Raw genomic sequence first — 24,003 nt, 5'->3', positions numbered from 1 at the left:
TTCATGGTGAAAAGCAGAAGACCCAAAACAAAGGCATTAGAAGTCATGAAAGAAGAGAGCGGACACTCAAATTCCCAGAGGGGCTCATGTTTGTCAGTGGCGTATGTGAGAAACCTGCGGGCGTCCTCACATATACTCTTCTTTGGTCCTCTTCTCAGGTGGCCAGGGAAAGGCCATCGCTCTTGGATCCTGACCCTGGGGGTGGAGAAGTGAGGGAGGATCACCTTGGTCGTGGGTCCTTGGGGAGTGGGGACGAGATGTTCTCAGGTGGGAAACGGTACTCTCCATTTCCCTTTCAGGGAGAACCCTATATCCCAGAGGCAGTTATGGGGTATTGCTATCTCTGTCCCACTGACCCTGGGTCGTGTCCTAGGATACTTCTACTCTAGAACCACAGAAAGAGGGAGAAGAAGAAGAAAAGGGTTAAGGAAGGGATAGGGTATCTCGTTTCCCCTATTGAAGATCAACCCCATCCTTCCCCATCCTTCATAGGCTATCGTCGTCCAGCTCCCCTCATTTTCCCACATGTTTCAACTGACAGTACTGAAACGAGGAAGAACTCGAAGTAGTGAACACTAGTAACCTAGTTCAGCACTCTAGTACTGAGATGAGGAATTGGCGACTGGGAGTAATGAACATTAAAAGCACACTTTACCTGTCTAGTACTGGGACGAGGAAGATACCTGCAGAATACTGTGAGTGTCAGGCATGTCCCTTTAATTATGGTCAGGCAAGCCCCATTGAGAATGCACACCTGCAACCTGTCAAGTAGTTGCATGTGTATAAATGGAGAACCACAGAACAGGGAGAAACAGGAAGGCCAGTGTGGGAGAGACCTGCAGGGGGCACTTACTGAAAGGAGACAGCATTGGTGAGACTGGAGAAGGAGCCAGGACGCCGGCCGAGATCCCGAAGGACCTGGGAAGCCAGCGGCGAGTAAGGCTGTAAGGCTATCACAGGTGTGGGAGCCTCCATATGCCAATCCGAGCAGCTGGAGCTGCAGACTAGCAGGCCAGAAGAGGGGATGCCATCCGCGTCCCTGCCGAGACAACTGAGTAGCTGGCCTGCGAGTGGGGCTCGCAGGAGCCAGTCCATGGACTGGAGTAGCAGGAGGAAGCAGCGGGAGCCACTGCAGAAGACACCGAGGTCCAGTGAGTGTTGGGAGTGTTGGGAGAGAGCCACACTAGACAGGGGCGTTCATGGCTGGCTGGCTGCGAATAAAACTGTATGGGCAAAGTAGATAACAGATGACATCCAAGGTGCCCAAGTGAAAGTAAACTACGGAAAAGAGCGCAAGTGTGAAAGAGAGCCCTAAAAGGTGGGGTATTAACAAAACCACCACAAAGTAAACTTTTAAGGCCAAAGACTGGTAAGAGGTGTGTGACACAGTATGGCAGAGCGAAGCGGCCAACAAGGAGAAGCCAGAGTAGTGTAAAACTGCACATAAAGCCAAGAGGCCAACAAAGAGGACCTAAGTGAGTGTGACTTGGTACACAGGGCAAGTACAGAATAACCTGTGTGGGCTGGAGAGCCTAGGGGTCCTGGGTGCGCGACCTGTGATGGGTGGACCGTGTGGTCTGTCAACTGCGCCTAGACCAGGTAGTCCTGAATGATAAAAAAAGACATTGTGAAACAAACCAAGGGAGCCCTGAGACTTGGGGAACCATACGTGTCGTCTTGAGAACGACGCCTCAAGACCCTTTTCTTTGCAACTGCGTTGATTCGAACCTGGGGAAGAGAACCCTTAGGATTATTTGGAACTGTGTTGCCTTGAACCTCTGAAAGGTAATCTTGGGACTTTTGTGGAACTGTCTTGCACTTGGGGAAGTGGAGCTGAAAGAAAGCTTGGAGCTGGAAGAAGCTCAGAACTTTGAGTTTAGCACCATTCATTTCCTTTATTATCATGGACATCCCTTCACAAAGGTTAGCTTTAGTTGTGAGGGCGAGAATGGGTTTCGGACACAGACTGACTTTTACGTTGAACTCTTTGACTCAGACTTTCCTTAGTTTTGTTCAGGTTGGGAAATCCAACCTTAGCATAAGGCAAGTTAGGCCTTCTACCATCCTGACAATTAATTTAATAAAGCATTTTAATTTGAACTTTGAATCTGTTGTCTGTGTCTTGCTTCACAATGCTTTCACACGTAACATGAATGAAAGGCGTTAAAGCCTTGTGTAAGGCTTTTATGCCTTTTCATTCGTGCCACACCACATTTTCATTCTTTTTATGGTGGAGAGGAGGGGTGGAACGCAACTTGCTTTTCCTGCACCCCTCTTCTGTCCTCCATACAAATGACCCAGCATTTGCGGTGGCATCCATTTTCATGTCATCGCAAATGCTGGGGATCCATATGGAGCCCGCTGGCTTCATGTGCAAGCATAAAGCAGGTGGACTCCATAGGGATCCATTATAAGCATCCGGCATTGGTAGGCAGCATTTACAAGGAAACGCTCCTTCTCATGCTCGCATCTCAGGCACCATTTACAATTACAATTAAACGCTGCAGGCAGTTTACGCTGCCTTTTGCCCTGCACATTTGCACTCCACCCTGCAAATGACCAAAAGTTGGCGATGGCGAGCTGCCTACGTGTATGTACACACGCAGTGGCTCTACGCCGCCAAATTATGAAATGAAGCAAAATGAGCTCCAGAGACTTTTCATTGAGGCCAGAGAAGTTTTTTTTAAACCAGAGACTTTATTGTTGGAGCCGTAAGAAGAAAGTCCCCCGCCGCTGTGTTTTATTTTCTTAAGTTGGCCGAACCTTAGTAACAAATGCGGTCCGCTCAGACCCATGTAAAAGCCTGTAGCCCCAGTCCCGATATTGAAAACCATTTCCATAATGATCCCTATTAGTTGTTTCGGCAACCTTTTAGAGAACCAGGAATTGATAATGGGGCCCTTTCTGTTTTGGTTGTGATCTAATATTGTAAATACACTGAATACACCTGTACTTAAACCCTTTTCTATGTGTCTGTGATGTTATTACCTCTTGTACAAACACAAACGGAATCCTCTGCATCTTTTATTTAAACACTTGGGTGCTACATATCTGCTAAGAATCCCATCCTTAACCTATTCCTTAATTAATTTCTCTAGCATTTCAGAGCGAATTCACGTAACACCAAATAGGACAATGATTGTCTAATGTTATTGAGCAGTTTTAATGTGTATGACAATACCTGCCCACTCTTATAACCTATTCTTAATATTTTTCTTGGTTCCTATAAAGGCAGCATCAGCTTCTTAAGAGAAGCCTGTGCTTATTCCATATTTAGTGAATGCATTTTGCCTCTTAAAACAAGGATGTCCCACTCTAATACAGCCCGGGGGAGTGCCAATGTGATATATAGATCTTGAAGATGTCAAATAGTGCTTTTGAAATGTATAGAGGGGCAAATCTCTCATGAAGGCATTTCAATAGGTTTCACTACTGTCTTCCACCAACAAAGACCACCTGGCCCCTCAATGGCCCTCTGTTACTCCGCATTGGAAGGTTATTTTGCAGAGTCTATTGCTTTCTTTTGGTGTTTGCTGAACTGGTTTTAGGCGCTTAAATCCACTGAGCTACCTTTGAGTGCCAATGGATTTAATAGTTACAGCAAATTTTATGGTGGGTTGAATAGAGTTGTTTTATCTCCTCACAAGAATGTGATGTCGTAACTTTAAGCATTCATATTAATAGGTTTAATTGAATACAGGCATCTAATTAAAACCAGTAGTATTATCACGATCAGAAAATACACAAGCTTGTGACAAAGTTACCTCATGTTCATTGTCAAATAGATCTGGGAATGATGTCCCCAGGTCCTCGAAGCCAGCTATAACCTGGAATTATATATCTCCTGGTCACTCACTCTGCCAATTTTGGGAAACTCATCATTTAGGGGGCTACCCCTCCCCGAATACCACTCAATTCCAAAAGGATCACTTGGAACAGATCTTGGAGTGTCAACTGCAGATTATGGAGTAATAGGACTAGGAGAAACCCTTTCAAGCACCGAGGCCAACAAACCACCCATAGAAGATCTGCATTTACCATAAACCCACTCTTCTACAGAGGGATACCCCAAACCGGACCGAGAAAATGCACTAACCGATTTGGAGGCTGGAAGACCATGCAGAGGATGTGAGCACCCTACATGGGTTCAATCCCCTAAAGTGGACAGTTATGGAGAACATGCACACCATGGCCATTTAATACTTAAAGTATTAGAAGGAAGCACATCCCTCACCTATGTAGGGACCAGTCACCCAGATGCAATGCTACTTCTTCCCTATAAAACAAGAAACCTGAAAAGGCAAATGATCATGTCTCCCTCACAGCTGTATGCATGATACAGAGAGAGAGAATCCCCTCCAGACCCGACCTTCTCTTAAACCAATGGAAGAAACGCAGGCCCCAAACAACATCCAATAAGTACCGAACACAGTTTGACCTGCTGACCACAGGTAGGAGCCTACTAGTGCTCTGGGGAAGAGGGGTTTCAAGCAACATGCAGAGAGAGAAGACTGAGCTCGAGTGAAGCAGCTACAGCACATATATCTGTGAGAACATACTGTAAAAGATTCAAGCTGGTGGTTGGCCTGTGTGAAAAGATCATGCATGATTATGGATGTAGTTTTAAGAATTTTAGGAGTCTTTGGGTGATATATTTATTTGGTACTATATCACATCAAGACCTTTGATAAAGTTGTGTTTGAATGATTCTATATTCTATAGGCCAGTTAAGCTTTTGTATTGGCACTTGTCTAGTTTCCTAAATTTGTTTTTAATTAATGTATAGTTGTATGGATCTTTGTCTCTTCCGAAAATAAACTAAATTGACAGATTGATTGAAGATCTCCTCTCAAGAGTCAGAACTACAAGAACACCAATGACTGAGCTTGCTTGGACAGATCAGGTGACTCGTCCAGTCAATCAGGAAACAGCCATTCAACCCAAACCCTATGTAAGGGCCATCTCCCAGGACCGAAGTAAAAAGGGAGTGCAAGAATGCAGAATTGGTGAGCAGAAGTGTGGCTATTTGGAGAGAGTTGAAGGTAGAACAGAAGATGTTTGAGCAGGAGGAAGGAGGATGGTTTGACTTGACTCGAGTGCAGAAGAGGAAGTTGGAGAAGGTGAAGAATAAGAAGATGGCAAGGAGGAATACAAGGAGCTGAAAGACAACCAGGAGTTGGAGAGGAGGACTATAAGGTGGAGATGTAGGAAACATCAGGAGTTCATTCAAAACGTGGTGAAAAAGATATCATTAGAGAAGAGGATTGGAGAGTGTAGGCAAAGAGCATAAGCTTATATCGGAGGAGCAGATACACCCTATTATTAATATGTGTAAGAGGTGGAAATATGAGCATGTGGCAAAGCATCATGGAGGAGGAGTAGAGGGGGAGAGAGAGAAACAAAGAGAGAGAGAGAGATTGAGAGATGGATAAATGAAGATGTGCTTGAAAAGTTCCTTTAGATACAAGGTCTTTGTTTATATAGTACTTCAAATAGGATTCACCCAACTTCTAAGCAGTGTGATTATTATTAGCTGAGTCGATACTCAGTTTACTGACCTTAGACCTCTGAAGTATGTAAGGGTAAATTGGGCTAGTCAACATTTGGCCATGAGATTCGATATAAAGCCTCATTAAGACTTTGGTGGTCAATCAGTGGTAAATCTACCAAATTACCACCAAACCTGCCTTCCATTATGCCACTTGGTCCATGGGTTTATTACAGTATTACAAATGGTGGAAGGGTGGTGTTAATCTCAATTTTTAGTCCATGGGATTCCATGGGGTCTGTGGAGTGATTACAGCTGGCGGTAATTGCGCCACAATTTGACCTTAAAGTGGCGGATATACCTCTGGCATGATGGTGGAGGAAAATCCTCCACTTCATGGTCACATCTATAGTTCAGCGGCCCGGTAATAATGGTGGTAATTCTGTTAGCAATGAAACATAAGGTGGTGCCAGGAGAAGGAGACTATTCTGAAAAAGGAAGGCAGAAAGCTAGAAAAATCAAATCATTATTTCATTTTATTTTGATTCGAATATGTAAAAAATCATTAAACATTTTAATCAGTTATGTTAAAAAAGCATACTATATATCACGCATCAATACATTCATTCAATCTAAATAAATTCCTAAAACATTGAATTATTTTAAGATATTGGAGGAATATACAATTCATTTCCAATTCATTTCACCTATATAATTCATTTCCAATTCATTTCACCTATACAATTAATAATAGTTCATTCCAGACAAAGTATCTAACATCAAAAAAAGTGGCAGTAATAAAATTACAACTTTTTTTCCTGCACTACCTTAGTTGTAATGAGGCGCATTTGACAAAATGTCTACTATGTGGAGATTTTCTTATTTCAGAAGCAGAGTTATCCTTTGCATTTAAACTAGTCGCTATCAATGCTATATTGGTTATATCAATCAAGATCTTGCACCTCAGAGGCAATTAACTGTTCGTGCTCTATGTGGGTGGTGCAACCCCAGCAGTTATGCAATTCATATTCTATGTGAGGGGAGCTTTGATTGCTTAGCTCCTGCTGGGCAAGTTCTTGGTGATGGGGATTTTGACTGCTGTGGCCTATTCTGTTTCCGTTCTGTGCAAGTCTAGCTTGCATTTCCGAGGACCTTCACTTACCTGTTCAATTCGAGGCTGCTTGCACTGCTCAATCTGATGCAGTCCCTTCTCTATTTGAGTGGAACTTCTACTGTTGTGACCAATTACTTATCTGATGTAATCTTGTACTGTTAGGCCCACGACATTCGTGTTCCATGTGAGGAAAAATGATCTACTGAGGTCCATGGCATACCTTTTGCATCCTTAAGCTTCAAGAGTACACACTCCCCTCCATTGTTACAACTGTTGTTCTATGTGAGGGGAGCATCTACTGTGGAGACCCATTCATTAGCTGTTCACTGTGCGGGAATCTTCTGCTCTTGCTTTACCTTGCACTGATCCTCTCCACCTGTCACATGATGAAAGCTTGTATTGCTGTTGCCCTGATTCATCGTTTCTGTTTGTGTGAGAGAAGCCTGAACGGCTCCTATTCAAGTTGTCCTTTTCTCGGTGAGTGAAGCGTTAAATGGTTTGTGCTGCTGTTGTACCTATTCTTTGCATGCAGGGAAATCTCACAGTGTTAGTGCTCATGTGTTCCATTGGTGAGAGGGTATTTGTTCTGCTGCACACTGTGCTTTATCTGTTAATTGTGCAGGAAACCTGTGTTTCTATCCTGATGTGGACTGCTTCAGCATGATAATGATGTCCATACAGTTTACACTTTTTGCATGCATCAGCTGGATGTTACATACTTCTTACTCTCTTGTTAAGAAAAAAAATGTTTACTTCCTTAAAATCACATTTAGGGCCCAGTGCAAGGAACTTTTAGCATGGTGCAAAGTGACTTTGCACTGCCAACAAACACCTCAATTCAGAGAGTGGTGTAAAGTGCATTTTGGTGGAGCAAAGTCACTTTGCACTGCAAAAGTCCTCTTTGCACTAACGGGCAGTGCAAATAGTACTTTTGCAGTGCACAGTGACTTTGCTCTGCAAAAATACACTTTGCATCACTCTGTGAAAAGGGGTTTTTGTTGACATTGCAATGTGCAAAGTCACTTTTCACTGCACTAAACGTTCAATAAATTAGGCCCTTACTCTCAAAGTTTAAAAATCGGGAGTAAAATACTCCCACCTCAAAATCTTATCTGGAGCACTGGTTAGACCAAATAAAACAAAACATACATCACCTGATATTTAAAATACTACTATTCTAACAGTTTAAAGTTGACACATTTAAAAGAAATAGCACAAATGCATTTCCCATTACTCCTATTAGTTCTATTTCAAAAGTAGAAAATGTTATTATAGAAGCTGCAAAGGAAATGTATTAGTTACTACTAGTAGTATCATTTCAATGGTGCAATGCACTTTTATTCAGCCCAAAAAAATACATGATAGCCTGTTGACTACATCTAAACATTCGTATAGACTGCAAAATAAAGCAACTGATGTGCAAATGCCATTTTCTATAACATCAGCAAAATAACCACTTGAAACTTATTAAATTTCAAGTATTAGTATTTTAACAAGTAAAGCTAGCATGGCCCAAAAAAGAACATTATTTACCAATTACTAATACTTTACAAGCAAAACCAAAAAATAACATAAAACAATATAGCGACCCCTGGAACAATTACATTTGGCAAATTAAGATCTTGGATTTGGGATGACCCTGAATCAGATGATGTGTGAAATGTTACTCAATTAATTTGCACCATCTGCAGAGCAAAATTAAAAGGGTAACCCTTAAAAAATCATTGAGGAAATTCAGCAATGTTAGCACATATGCAAAAGAAACATGAGCAGATACATTTGAAAAAATGCTTATATAAATAAAACAACCAAACAAACTTCAATAAAAAAGCAGTTGCACTGTAGTTAGTCAAACTAAAAAACAAAATACTAAAAGAAAACATGGAAACGGTAACTGTAGAAAAAGGACATAAATTGGTGATTCTGTGTCACCTCCAAATGTAACAAGTATTGATCCAGACTATGCTTATTCTTTTTTAGGCTGCTTAAAATATGAAACAATAATTGCAGAAACAAAGACAAATGCTGCTACTCGTCTGCAAAACTTAAAGTATCATCAATTAAGACATACTTTTAAAAAGTAAATATTTAGTAAAAACTGGTGTTTTTTTAACATTATAGTACACATATAAAAATTATTATTTTAAATTGTACATTTGTATTTTGTTGTGTATTCATAAATGTGGGTTGTTGCTTTTTAAAAATACATGTATTACAATAAAACAGTATATTTCCAAAGTAAAATAAATTATATATTTTTTTAAATAAATATAATTTCCCTAATATTTTTTTAAATCTCTTAAACAACATATGTGTATGTTTTACATAATGAGTTACATTAATACATAATTAAAATAATCTTTTGTTATAAAATAAAAACTTTATACATTAAGATATATTAAATATTTCAATAATATCTAATCATAAAATACCACTCAGTATGTTTTGTACATGCTCCCATTTACTAAATATAAAACATTCAATTATAGTAAACAAATAATACACCAAAACAAAATAATAAATTTCAATACAAATCTAAATCCAACATATCTACTTCTTTATTATAATTACTTATAATACATAAGTAAAAAAATTAATTTATAAAATTAAAATGTAATACACAATCTATATATACGTGTAAACATTAAAACAAATCTACAAACACAAATACACTTCATACCAATTTAAAAAAAGAAATCCTTTAATATTACAACACATAATATAATTTTTCATTTTGTTTAATGCTGTACAAAACATACTAACACTGAAAATAGTTTTTACTAATTAAAACAATGAAAACTACCTACATCGGTAAAACAAAATAAAAGTTTAAAACATATGGTATTTCAGTATTAATAAAATGTAGACTTGTACATGCTTCCTCAATTTCTGGTGATTTTCATATTGATACTGAGAAGACATTGATCAAGTACATACAAGTATTCATATTACAGCTCGGAGAACCTATAATTGGTATTTTTCAAAAAAACTATTATACATAAATACAATCTAATTGGAATTTTTCAAATTTAAAATTTGGTCTTTTTTATTTGACTCTCTTTCAAAGGTTCTTATAAACATTGGCGGTAAGGGACGGCTTTAAGGGCAGATGTTCAGGCTGTCACAAAAATTGTATTTACATTTTTACAAAAACAAATCATTTTAATTTTACACAAGTATGTAAAAAACCACAATTACAATAAACATGCATATATTTCAATGAAATACATTATAACACATAATTTATAAAAAAAAGAAATAGTACATTTACATATAAAATATTTTGCAAACACTTACAAAACCTTAAATCACAGATTTTAAAAATGATTTTACAAAAGCCCAAGTGGTGGGCTACTAACTTGGATTGATCCAGCTCTGTACTGGAGGTTAGTACTCTGTACGCCAAATTCCCCAGGTCTCCAACATCTGATAGTCTCCACCAAGGGTGGCCAATGTATGTTATTATTTAATGTTTACAACAGAACGGATTCTAGCTCGTCATCGTAGAAATTCAGGAGCAGGTTTTGACTTGGGAAGGTTCTAATGTGTATAATACCACAGTAGTTGCTGCAGGGGATTTCAACATGCAACTGGCACCATTGGTAGAGTTTGAGGGGATGTGGGATGACCAAGACGAAGCGTGGACATACCACTCATAATTGCTGCCCAAAGAAAGCCCATAAATTAGCAATAGATACTATACACATCCTACATGAGTTGGAATTAAGAGCATGCAATGGGTGTTTTATGAGTGACCACCCTGCTGGCAATACATATTTTGGACCCAGGGGTTCCTCCCTAATTAACTGTATGTTTGTTTCTGCCAGGGCTTTAAAAGGAAATAACTGAATTTGACATTTAAAATAAACATGATAGTGATCATAGGCCACTATCATTTGCTCTTACATCAGTGTTAGCATCTCCTCTGACCCAAGAACACTATTCTACCAACCAGGCCCTAGCTATAACTGGTCATGCACTTAGGTAAATTCAATGGGTAAATGAATTCATTGTGATTTGAAACCTGTCCTTTATGAGGTGGTCTTTCCTCATATTGAGAAAATGTGTTGCAATAGCACTGGGCGATGGTTTCCAAGACTTTGGGAAGGAATCTGAAGGAATCTTTCTTCTTGTTACGCACTCAAGATCCTTGGTCAAAAAGCAAGCATTTGCCCAGGTGGAGTGGTATGAACAGGAGTGTACCCTAGCCAAACAGGCCCTGATGGCCAGTATAGTTCTGGGACCGTCTGTAGACAAGAATTCATTGCGCACAAATTACTAAAGAGAAAAAGAGACTTATCTTAAGTCCACATGGGAGTGCATCGCATCTGCTCTTCACAGTGTGTTTTGTGTTACTTCTTGAAACTTGTGCCAAGCACAGAGATTAGAGGTGACATTGATATGCAGTGCAGTGCAGTGTAACTGTAGAGGCTTGGGAGAACCACTTTTCCAAACTGTGGGACTCTGAAGCTTCAGAGGAAACGTACACGATGCCCCTGGTAGCAGAGAGAGGGCTATCATTCCGTATTGAAGCTGTCACTATTGTCATCAAATTGCAGAATGCAATCAAGGCGGCGGGACCCGATAAGGTACCAATTGACATCTTTAAAGATGAACCATCAATTTGGAATCTTTACACTGCCTGTGCCAATATGAACACTGTGCCCGAATATTGTCAAATGGCAGAAACTGTGCCTATCTTTAAAAAAGGACGGAAATAAGAACCTGCTAATAACCGCCCAATATAGCTTTTAGATCGCTCAGGCATAGTTTTTGCCAACGTGGTCCTCAAACACATCCAGTCATAAGTCATTAAGAATGAAATACTTAGTACACTCCAGGCAAGCTTCCACAGCGGTAAGGGCACCATAGACCAAAGCTTCCATCTCTTTCTCCTTATCCAAAAATATACTGTCCTAAGGAAAATGAAATTATATGCTACCTTTGTGAACTGTGTTCCTCACAACCTCCTTTAGGATGTGTAAGGTAAAATAAGGATGCCACATTGTCTAATCTCAACTATACAATCATTGTACAGGTATGATAAAGTGGTTGCCAATTTTTGGCTAGGCAGAAAGGTTACTGCACAATTTGACAAGACTAAAGGAGTAAGACAGGATGCATCTTGGGCCCCTTGCTTTTCTGCAAATGCATAGAGAAGGTCATTAAAACTTTGCTTTCGGAAGGCAAAGACCCCCCTAAACTAGGCCTATAATTAACCCACTCTCTTCTTCGCAGACAACACTGTAATTGTATCTACCTCCCCCCAAGGGTTGAGGTCATCCTTGGCGTTGTTCACGAAGAAGTGTGGGGAATTAAGGTTTAGCTTAGACACTGACAAGACTAAGACCCTGGTCTTCAAGTCCAAGTTTGGAAAACCTCAGAAAATGGACACCAAGGTTTCGAGGACAACACCTTAGAGCAAGTAAAGTTGTATAACTACCCCGGAATCAAGTTCCATGAGATCGGTTTTTGGGGATGTCATTTGGAAAAGGCCTGTGTTAGACTGGAAAAATATAGTAGGGGGACCTGTACATTCTTCAGTAGACACAGGAGGGGGGCAATAAGGCCAGTCTTGGACCTGTATATGAAATAGGCCACTACTTCTCACCTCTATGGGGCTGAACTCTGGGGATACGTAGAATACCAAGAGTCTGTCTCTTGTAGAAAACAAGTTCTTAAAGAACCTTCTCTCCTTATCATGTAGTACGCCCAATGGCTTAATTCACTTATATAAAAACTTGTGCCCAGTTGAGATCATGGCCTCAATTCATCCAATTGTATATTGGCTATGATTATGGTATACCCCTGAACTTGTAGCTTTTAGGAATGAGTTGATCCAGTGATGAGTCTAAAGGTGGGCACCAATTTGGCCTGGGTTGTTTACGTGAAAAAGGCCTTTGTGACTTGAACGAGCAGGATTTCTGGCTGTGCCCTACACAGATTAAGAAAGCCATGTCCATTAGAATTAAAAGTAAATCATATCTGGCTTATTATAGGAAGAATATGTTGGATGCGTGCCGTAACCTGAAGTTGGCTCCCAGCTATTTAGGTACCAAACATGCATTTGGTTTTGAGAAATATCTCGATTATGCTAATCCACCATTTGCTCGAGCCTTATTTATACATTTCAGACTGGGCAGACTTAAGATGGCTGACTTTACAAGGCCATGGGGGAAGGATCCTTTTGGTAAATGTCCCCTCTGCAGGAGACAAGAAAACATTTTTGTTTTTCTGCCCTCAGACAAGGTATTTGAGAGCGCTTTATCCTAAACCCCTTCTGATATTTGCAGGATTACGTACTACCTCTGATGTCCTGGAACTTTGTAGATGAACAGACAGCGCATACACTGTACACAGAGTAGCCAAATGTATTCATTGTGCTTGGGCACTAAGGCCTAAAGCGTAAATTCAGGATACAATTGAACAAGGGAAATTAAGCTACACTTTAAGGGGGGCAATAGGTTCGACAATAGAGAGTCTAGATGTGGGGCTGCAAGTATCTCTCCCCCTTGCATTCCCCTCCTCCCCCCACTACCCTGGGGCTATGATGTTTTTAACCAAGGCTCACATTGTAATTCATGTTACAAATGAATTAGGGAAACTACGTCATAGTTTGAGTGGCTAATATGCCAGATAAGGGAATGTTTATTTCGGGATTATGGCGTTTCCTTGATGTGATTGTTAACACTCGTTTTATCCATTTTATACATTTCTCATTATCTTTTTTAGTATTTATATGTAAACTAAGTATAATACCGTATTAGAATTCATATTTTATCAAATTGTTTTCATAATTGTGTATACTTTCGAATACAAGTTTTACCACAACAAATGCATCTTTTCTACATACACCAATGGGAGATGAATACATCTGTGTGAATTGGCAAACTTCATGTTCTCATCCCCCTATCAATCCCAATTCCTGCCACTAGGGGCAGGTTTTCATTTGACATGTTCTCATCCCTTCTACAGTTTTGGGGATGCTGCTGAGAAGATCAGGACTTTTCAGTGGGACGCCGAAAGCACTCAGATTTTGGAGGAAATGTCCCGGGACGCCATGCAGTTCATTTACCTGGCGAGCCAGACGGTAGGCTATTTGTGTGGCATGGAAGTTTGGGAAGAGAACAGAATGGGGTCTTTTGTCTTTTTGATCATTCTTCCCACAGTGCAAAGAATTATGTGCAAATCTTTCACATGGATTGGTTCACTCCACGTTGGATCTCTAGTCCTTTTCAGGAGTACAGATACTTGTGCACTGAGACACAGGTAAATAGATGACCTACAGACGTGTGTTGTTGAAAACCATTATAGAGTTAAGTGATGCTCAATAAACAATGCATGTGGGGAAGAGAATGGGGGTCCCTCAGTCTGCCTTCTTGCTTACTCTGCCTTCTTCTGCCTTATTGCCATAACCACTGCCAGCTCCTTAATTAGATTGGCATGGGGGACAAAATGAACCTGCCCCAGAAAGGATGTGTTGCAGCTGAGACTTTCAGCTACAAGGCTGCTAGGCCAAAGCCACTAACCCTCCTCTCGCATTAAAATTTCGCGGCTCGGGAGAAAGCTCAACGTGCTCGCCTTAGAAGCCAGACGACACAAAGCACCACAGGTTCAATTCCCGGGTCCGCACTTAGAAACCTCTGGGTATTAAGCGCATTCTAAATAATCTATCATATCATATCACCTGATTTAGGGTGAGGGGCCCAGCATTTAAAGGGAGTTTAAGCAATGTATTGTGGTTTGCAGGGGTTCTACAGGTACATTGTAAAAGCAGCATGGGCAGCTTAAGTCATAGGATCAAAGTTGACCAATCAATGAGAGGAACAAAAAAAAAAACTCCTGTCAGGGATGTACTGTTGCAGCAGTTGGTATTACGTGACACCTCCAGCAGGCGTTGTCAGGTGCTCTCGTAGTTAAGGAGTCATATATGAGACGTTCACAGTGAGGTAGGTCAAGAAAGCATCGCGTCCAAGGAGTGCCGCACCCATCATGACTGGGGGCTACAACTGCGTGGGTAAATTCAGAAAGGTTCGGAGTATAAAGGTTTTTTCTTCTTGTAGCTGCAAAGTCAACTTTATGGCGGCGCGGAACGTTTGTGGATAGAGCATAGCATTGCTAGGCTCGGCGGAGACGGGGGGGGGGGGGCTGTGAAATATAGTATGTTCGCCAGTTGGGTGGGGGTGAGCATAAATAGAGAGCATTTACAATGTGAGATGGTGCTTCGAAACAAAGGTTAGCCGGGGTGCAACCAAAACGGAGGGGACCAAGCTTACCTTGTGAATATATAGAAGGTTTGTGTATGCCTCGAGCAGGGGATCCGGCTTGCCCGGCGGAGACCAGCAGAGATTGGGACTTGCGGCCTTAAACACCGGCCTTTAGCAGAGGCCGATTCCGCCTGCCGGCAGAATGCTTGCTTCTTAGTTGTAGGGCTGATTGCCCAATCATATCGACCGATGGAGGTAGCAAGTGCAGGGCCATCCAAGATAGTGAAGATGGCTGCAGCCATTTTAACGCTGTGTCCAGGGTTCAAGCAGTGAATGGGCCAGGTGGAAGGTGGCAGGCTGGGGGACCACAGCAGCTGCTTCACACGCTGTGGACGGTCAGAGTTTGTTACAGCACTTGCACGTTCCAAATTGTCTCATGGCCTAGTACAATCGCTTTTTTGTTTCTGTTCTTGTTTTGTTTCTGCACCCCTGTACCTCTCTGACCTGCACTCGCCTCTGCCCCTTTTCTCCCTCTCCCCTTCATTTCATGTAACAGCACTGGCGCGTTCCGAATGTCTCACGGCCTAGTAGGATCGTGTTTTGATATCGCTTTTCCTTCCCTGTTCCCCCTCCCTTGCCTGATGCTCCTTTAAACGCCATTTGCGGTATAGGCGCATAATAAATAACCAATAAATAAAATACAAAATAAAGATCCATTTGAGACCCAAAAAGACCCAATAACCGCAGGGAAACAGCACTAAAGGAGAAACACATAGAGGGGAATCTGTCCAAGGTGCAAGAAGGTCCCTTCCAGGAGGACATAATACAACGTAGAGCACTCCTCTTACAGCAGTGGCCCAAAGAAGAAGATGCAGTTCCCCCAGAGAAAGGCGAAGACAAGGCAGAGGAAATGCTGTGCCTTGCCTGTGGGAAGAGGAAGCCCATTGAAAATCTAAGTCTGCTCCCCAGGTACCAGGAATGTATACAAAGAGGGGGTGTCCTGGCTGTTGAAGTCAAAGCTATTTGCAACCAATTTTGTTGCAAATCAACGTAGTGTGATGGCTACCCTTAGGAGGCGTTATTTAAGCATGCCCTAGGGTAGGTGTACATGCAGGAGGAAAATAATACACATGCGTAAACTGATGAGTGCGAGGAGGTAGAGTTTTTATTAAGTAGCTGTCCTCATCCTTTATAACATTTTCTGAAAAAAGTACCAGGAGTCAGACCTTGCCCCTGTAGTTAAGACAATGCTACAGGATAGTGGCAGGAGAAGAACTATCAAATGACACTCCTACCACTTATAACTATTCGCCCGGGGCTAATCTACTGGAAGATACTTTCCTGAGCCCCAGTCAAGATCCATCGGGAGACAGGCTGAGCCCTGTTAAACTCGAGCAGTACTTACAACACCTTACACCCATACTTGTTATCTCCACACAGCACCTGGAATGGGTACCCCGGGGCCACATGTGTCCACTGGGATTGGATGATGTACAAAATGGAGACACTTCCAATCCAAGTGGGGATACAATTTGGAACACCCAAATCCTCATAATCTGGAACCTTTCAGGGGATCTGGTGCTGAGCAGTAGGTTCTCCAGGTTCAGGGAATGGATGGGATGCTTGTGCCACCATTATCAAGGCCATAAAACATCAATCATAACCCTGTTGGTGAACCAAGCAATCAGATGCTATGTCCTTGGAGAAAGGGGGCATATTTCTTATCCTTGTCCCAAAAGACCTCCAGGTCAAGATCTACAGGGTAGTTGAGAGCAGAAAAATCAGGGATGAGAGGAAATATCAAACAGTATCTGGGAAAAGGTAGTCAGATGGTGGAGAGTGGAATGGGGAATTGGAGCAAGGGTGGAGGTATGTGACAGGGTGAAGGGTGAGATGGGGGAACCCCAGTCTCTGAAAACCCATCATATGCCATGCCTATTATTAATGGTGCCCCCTCTTTTGCAAAATGCCTTCCAGAACTTTTTCTGGCCATTGTTCTTCTTCCTCTTTTTTCAGGATCACAACTCCCAGAAGGCACCTGGGTGCAACAAGGAAAACCCAGATCAGAACAAAATGAGCAGAAAACCCAAAACACTGCAACTATTACAGACTTTGAACTGACACCACAACCAGATGTTGTCCAGCACCCCAGAAAAGCAAACAACTCATTGTGGAAGCAGAAAACAAATAAAAGGGTGACCTTACCGTACTTCTGTGTTGAGCGAGAAATGTAGAGGTAAGGCTGATCCCTGGCAGTATCCACTGTGTCACCCCTTAAAGTGTATAATCAAGGAAAACCATGTAACTACTGGGGAATCATCCCAAATGCAGGGAACAAACCCCCAAAGGGGGAAAAACTCTGAGGTGTTGAAAACCCTTGTAACCAGTCGAGGACAACAGAAAAGGAACACCGCCGCAGAGGCAGAACCATGGTAAGGCAAGCAAAGATTCCCAGGATTTGCAACAAGGGTGGAAGCGAAACAAGCAGGAGAACAAAGGAAAACAGAGGAGTAGCAGGTAGGACGAACAAGCAGCATGATCTGAGCGAAACTGAAGGAAGAAGGCAAGCACAACAGAGGGAAGCTAGAGGGCCAGGAACCATGTCAAGGAAGAACAACAGCTTCTTAGCCAGGCAAGGAACTCACCAGCATTGCAACGCAGTGCTTTTCTGTTTCAGGTGGTCCAAAGACACTGGTAAGCTGGCCTTCGCCGTCATTGAACTAGACCGCCGCATCGGCCCATTGAAAAAAAGTTTGCAGCAAGGTCATGCCTAGCGGAAGGGTACCACACCAGCCTCTGCGATGGGAAGGCCTTCCATCGGTGCCACAGGAAGCGAGCCGTGACAGGAACTTTCCAACTCACAGCATGCCAGAGAAACGGCAGAGCAGCCATTTTAGACTGCTACAAAAACTTTGCTGGAAAGGTGGGAGGGGCTTAGAGAGTTTTTTAAAGCCTAGAACCTTTGTAAAACAGTCCCTGGGGAAAAGTCAGGCACAGGTTTTCTCATAGAGTAAGGTGAGCTCTGCAACCAGTGGAAGGATATGTAGGGGACAGAACCAGCAGAATCACAGTATAAATGAAGACAGGATGATAGAGTGTAGGTTGTTTGAGTGCGGTCGAGGAGGCCAGACATAGTAAGGACACTGCATAGGAGCATGGAGGCAGATTACTCAGGCAGAATGCAAGGGGGGTGTTTGTGAGGGAGAGTGGTACCCGTTTGTGAAAGTGAAGCATTTCTGAGAGAAACACGAGTGAATGAGAATTTGTGCTCACATGGTGAGAGTAGTTGTGAAGGAAGAGTGGGAGATAGGAGTAGGGCATTGAGGGTAGTAGGTAGAATGAGAGGATTGGGTGTTGGGAGAGGGAAAGAATAGTAGAGGGTGTAGGATCAGGGTGCTGGCAGAAAGGAGCAGGAGAGAAGTGGGGGGTGAGAATAGTGAGAGTGAGTGTAGTGGGAGAGTGAGCAGGGCACTATATCTCTGAGTGAGGACTGAGAAGAAGGGCATAGTGAGAGGTAAGGTGAAGGGTCTGGTGAGTGGCATGGGGACAGTAGTAGTATAGAGATGAGAGAGTAGTATGAAAGACAGTAGTGTGGAGAGAGTAATAGTGTGCAGAGGGGAGAGTAGTAGCAGTATGGAGAGAGTAGAGTAGTGGTGAGTGTGATCGGGTGGAGTTAAGCAGCAGAAAGAGAGAGAGGAACATCAGAGGGATAGAGAAGGAAGTGTCAGGGAGTATGAGGAGAGGGGGTGGATGTAGAAGGAGGGAGGAGAGTTGGAGGAGATAAGGGCGAGAGATAGAGAAACAAAGGGAGAAAGGGAGTGGAAGGTCTGAGTGTGGAAGGACAAGTCCCGGTAGGCCCGGAGTGTCTGGAAGGCACAATCTCTTACATTTTACCAACTGTTGGGGATCTAAGAACAGGGACGACCTAGATTGTTTTCAATGGAGCTTAGCCAGATAAGGTATCGCTTGAAGACATCATGACAAAGATAGACAGATTTTAGACACTAGGGGTTAGCAATCACTCGAGATAATCCTGGGGTTGAGGGATGCCTGGGCTAAAATGGGAACATCCTGCACTAAACTAGAGAGAGGGGGACGGCCCTTAGCAAGCGCCTCTCCTTTTCCCAGTGTGTTACATTGAGCACACGTCCCCTTCGCATTAATCTACACATTCTCACCCAAAGCTGTTGTTGAACATCCAAAATAACAACAACAAAATCCTTCAATTTTCTAGGAGCCTGTGCAATTTATTAAGGCCATCTGTGACAACTGGCAGTGGAAGTGCACATCATTTTCATGATGCAATCCCTGAACCCCTCCAAACAATTGTACAAACACTCACACTCACTCACTCCCTGACACCAACATAGAACAAAAGCATGCACAGCCTCTTCATCAACCTTCCTCTTTTCTCCCTTTGCCCCTTTCAACTAATCCAGAATAGGACTGCAAGACTTATCCTTGGCCTGAAGCCCAGGGACTGCATCTCTCCTGCCCTAAAATCTCTTCACTGGCTCCCGGCGACTGCAAGGATAACATTCAAAACCCCATGCATCATCCACAAGGCTGTCCGGGGCCTGGGACCTCTCTACATTCAGCTTTCTCTCCTGAAATACCACCCAGGCCAGAATCCTTCGGTCTTCTGGCTCCAATTCTCTGCAGGTCAAACGTTTCTCCAAGAAGAGAGTGGGAGGTAGATCCCTCTCCTTGGCTGGTTCCTCCCTCTGGAACAGCCTCCCTCCACCCCTTAGACTAGAGCCGGATCTTCTTACGTTGCGGACACTTCTCAAGACCTTCCTTTTCTCCTCTTCCTTACCTCTTCCCCTCCCCTGCTAAACTCTCCACCTGCCGCTGTGACTGGGGCCGAGTCCCTTCAGAGTCATACAGGGACCAGACCACCCCCCCACCAGTCCCTCCCAGCATCCTTTGCCAGCACTTGCCCCCGGGCTCCCTTTCCCGGACTATCCCAACCCAATCCACCTGTCCACTGCACTCTTCCTCCCCTCCCCCCTTTTTCCCTGACACTTGCCACCTTAGCCTGAACAGCAATTGCCCGCCCCCTCCCGTCTTTGTACCCCACTCTTGTACTTCTCTCTCTATCCCCAACCCCCACTTGCACTTATCACATTGTCATGCACTTGCACGGTGGAATTGTCACAAGGCCAATATAACCGTTTTTTTGTTCATGTTGCTGTTTTGTTATGATATCCCATCCCCCCCACCTTCTTGTCTTGTGGCGCCTGGAAAAAAATGTATAGGCGCCATACAAATGTCCAATAAATAAAATAAATATTACATTAAAACATGCATGCATACAACACTTTCTTTAACTTGCCATTATACGTTCACCCGCTGCTTCTCTTTGGGTGGGCAGCAGATTCAGGAACAGGCGGTGCCCCAGAAGGATTAGACCATATGGGGTGCTCGCTGTCCTACGCGTCGATTTCAGTTTGGTTGCTAAGCAATCCAGGGGAACAACAGCCCTGAGACATACTCACCGTTGCGTGCATTTTATTTGTATTGCTAAAATAAAGCCTGTTTTTTTTAAACAAAAGTAAAACCTGTGGATTGCCAGGGGGACCACCAGGGAATGTTGCAGGGGACCCTAGAGCCCCAGATCCCCTCTGCAAATGCACCTGGATCTGCCACGGCCAGTCGTCTCTTCCCTTTCCTGTCTGAATCTCTCGGACCGATAGATAGTGGTCAGTTGTTTCACCCACTATCTTACTTAAAACACCTGCCACAACTCACAAATGTTGATTGCAACAAAAGTTCTTAACCTAAACTACACCAATGTTGTCCTCCCATTGCAATCACTAAGGTGCACTCCTGAACACACAACAGCAATCACTGGGTTTCCCTCCCATTTAGAGGATGTGCTTTTACAGCCTTCTCGTGACAACTAGCTGACTACCAACCCCTTCCCCCTGGAGGCCCACAAGGTTCAGTCCTCAGCCCCTTTGCCTTTATCCCTTTAATGTGTTCTTAAGGAGTATTGGTACCTTCTTTTAATTTGAGTATGGCCTTTTGCTACTGGCACCCACATCTTCATGGTATTGCCTTCCCTCTCACAATCACCCCAAACTCATATCTCAGTCTTCCTTTCATCTATGAATGGATGTCCACCCACTGCCTGATGTTCGCTGAATTCCCAACATGTATCTCACCTAATCCACCGGTTTCATGACTGTCCCACCCCTCATCTTTCCCCTGTCACATTCCCCACAGATAAGCAGCCGACCAGCCACTATTACTCCTTACAAAAAGGCAAACAAATCAATAGAGAGTAAAAATACTCTCAACAGAAAATAGTAAGCAACTGACACCCAAACAGCTTCATGACTAAGCGGTGATAGCAGCAGAGCAGTGACAAAGGAAGGGCTGCCGCTATTATTAATGCCTGATCTCAAAAGGAACTTTATGGTAAAAGTGCATCTTTTAATTTGAATTAATTGCAATATACAATTAAGTATATTACAAAAGATAGATGTCCCATATTTGAATTGGTCCCTTGCTTGAGCGGATTCATTGTTAGTGACAAAATATATGATATGATAACTTATTTATAACACGTTTAATACTCAGAGGTTTCTAAGCGCGGACCCGGGGATCGAACCTGTGGTGCTATGTGTCGTCTTGCTTCCAAGGCGAGCATGTTGCTGCTGAGCTTTCCTCCCGAGCTAACAGACATTTTTTAACTGAGCCATGTAGCAATACTTTCTTTTTTTAATTTATTTTAAATTTTTATTTGTTTGGATAAAATAGATCTTTACAAAATATTAAAAAATCAACATTTTACATATTTGCCACATTAAAAATACAATTAACTTACAAAACATTTCAACGCAACACAAGACAAGCCTAAAAACAATAAATCAAAAGAGAAAAAAGATAAAAGACCTAAAAAGCGAAGAGAAAAAAGAGGAAAAATAGAAAACCTTAATTTCCCCAAAAACCTGCACCCCATACTAGATTAATAATTACTACAGCTATATTAAGCCATAATAACTGTGGAGGCATTGATCCCAGATTGCCCAGCGCTTGAATGGGCCAAACCTAGCCTTGAAAGGTCCTGACCTACTGCTAGGTCAATACTTTCAATTTCGACATCGGAGCGCTGCATGGGTTGAATTCTGAAATGATAGGGATTCGGTCAGATATAAGCTTGGTCTAGGCACAATGTCAACAATACTGTAGGGGTGGAGGGCGGGGGTCACCCCCGAATGCCTAAAGCTTCCACAGCGCATCCTGCGGTTATCATGATGTTTTGGACTATACCATATGACTCTCATGAATTCTGACCGTTTGCTATGCTGGCCAGGGCTGATCGGAGTTGTAGTCCAAAGTTGCAAACCCCAGACCTGGGCAACTATATCAAAATGCCCTTGTGACATTTGGAATGTATTTATGTACTCTTCGTTTGTCTACACCCCTTTTTCTACTTGATTTACGGACTAATTTCTTCAATCTCATACAATCTTATTCTGCACACAAGTCCTCCACACACTGTGACTTCAAGCCCACCAGTTACAACAGCAACATTGAAGGAGCTATGGCAAAGCTCACTTCTTTGGCTCTCTTACAGATCCCCACATCCACGGCTAACCCAATCTTTCAGCACTGTAATGCTCTAGATCTTGGGCTCTCGAAACAGATTAACACGCACCCACGTTTCATCAACATACCTATAACCATTGAAAATGGATGGGGTTGAGACCTGGTTGAGCTAACTACCAAGCCTAACTGTGTATGTTAATCATTTCAAAAGGCACATCTTTAGTTTGATGTACACGGGTGGGCAAGCAGAGGCTCTAGCGGCATGAGACTCAAAACCAAAGTCTTACAGAAAAACGCATGTATTGTTCAAAAACTGGCCCCCTGTGCCCCAACTCGCTACTTTATTCTATCAATACAGTTCTGTTTGATCAGATAATCACAACACCAGTACTTCTAATTAGACACTCAGTGCTTTATTGGAAATCCAACACGTGTTTCGACCCTCATTAGGCCTTCTTCAGGTGCTGTGTATCATATTAATAATCAATATGTTATAACCATACCAGCACTTAAGAGCCGGGTACTTCCTGCTAGCACCCATCAACATCCCAGGTCGTCATCTGCAACTCGCTTTATCCCACTACCAAACCCATCCTCCCTCTTTTCTTATCGGTCCATGCACAGCAGGGCCACCATTTTGGCATAACGGCACCATACAAGACTACTTTACTTTTTGTTCCATGACACAGCAGTTAACCTGCTGCTGCCCAAACTTTGCAAGTATGTGGGGTTCAAATCTGAAGGTCCAAGTTTCTGCCATTATGATGTGGGCAGTCATTTAACTAGGAGGAGGCCTCCCAAATCCCAGTAAATGGTGCTCTCCTTATATGCTGCCTCAAGAAAGGTGAGCATGTGTAAAGAGCAGAAAGCCTCTGACTGCTTGTGCAGTGGTGGTGTTTGTGACATATTCAAGGATTGCTATTCCTCTTTGCCCACACTGCCCTCAGAATGTTGGTCATGCCATCAATCATGGAGCTCTCTGCTACCAAGTGGTGGAAATTGTGATATACTCCTAACTTAATTTATTTTTAATGCAGGTATTTTTCTGTATTTGCAACAGGTCTACTGTATAATGATTTTGTCTTTCTGTTCTATATTTAGGGATTTCATTATGCTGGCGCTGGACATATACCCAACATCACACAGCCAACTAGCGTCCCCTGCAATGGTATGCCTGACAGCAACCAGCCCGGCCAAGTCATGCCAGATCACCACTCCCCTGACCACGGCCTACCAGGGGTCCACCAGCCATATATGAACTGTGGAACCACACAGGTCTCCACAGCATGGTTCGTCCCACTACTGTTGATGTCCTTCCAAGCTACACTCCTCACCGAGATCCTGGGCTTCAACACACTTGAGGTTTTCTTTGTATAGAGCATATATGAATAAAATAACCAACATTTAGAGAAAAAGGTAGCACAACTTTGATTGTAAAATAAAGTGATGACTCTGGCCCTGTTGTCTTCGGTTCCATCGTATTTCTAGACCTGGGTGAGACACAGACATTAGGTAAAGTGGGACATCTCATGAGAAATCAACAAATGTCACTCTGTGATATGAATTTGCCGCAGGGGTTTTTATTTATTTATTTGTTTGCCCATTGATAATGACAAGACTCTTAGGGTTGTATTTCT

At 42.8% G+C, this 24,003-nt stretch overlaps 1 protein-coding gene across 1 annotated transcript in view; it reads left to right on the top strand.

Moving 5' to 3' along the window:
* The window catches only part of LOC138580944 (putative DBH-like monooxygenase protein 2), a 298,284-nt gene extending 274,463 nt beyond the window's left edge, over positions 1-23,821 (top strand). The window contains exons 12-13 of the mRNA XM_069651882.1: positions 13,578-13,692; positions 23,468-23,821. Coding sequence (XP_069507983.1) covers positions 13,578-13,692; positions 23,468-23,743 — 391 coding nt within the window. The 3' untranslated portion in view covers positions 23,744-23,821. The remainder of the gene's footprint in view (positions 1-13,577; positions 13,693-23,467) is intronic.
* The last annotated feature ends 182 nt before the right edge of the window (positions 23,822-24,003 follow it).

The sequence above is a fragment of the Ambystoma mexicanum genome, chromosome 3p, assembly GCF_040938575.1.
Source record: "Ambystoma mexicanum isolate Mex_15411 chromosome 3p, UKY_AmexF1_1, whole genome shotgun sequence".
In the NCBI taxonomy this organism is placed as follows: domain Eukaryota; kingdom Metazoa; phylum Chordata; class Amphibia; order Caudata; family Ambystomatidae; genus Ambystoma; species Ambystoma mexicanum.
This window is presented reverse-complemented; position numbering and strand designations above follow the sequence as displayed.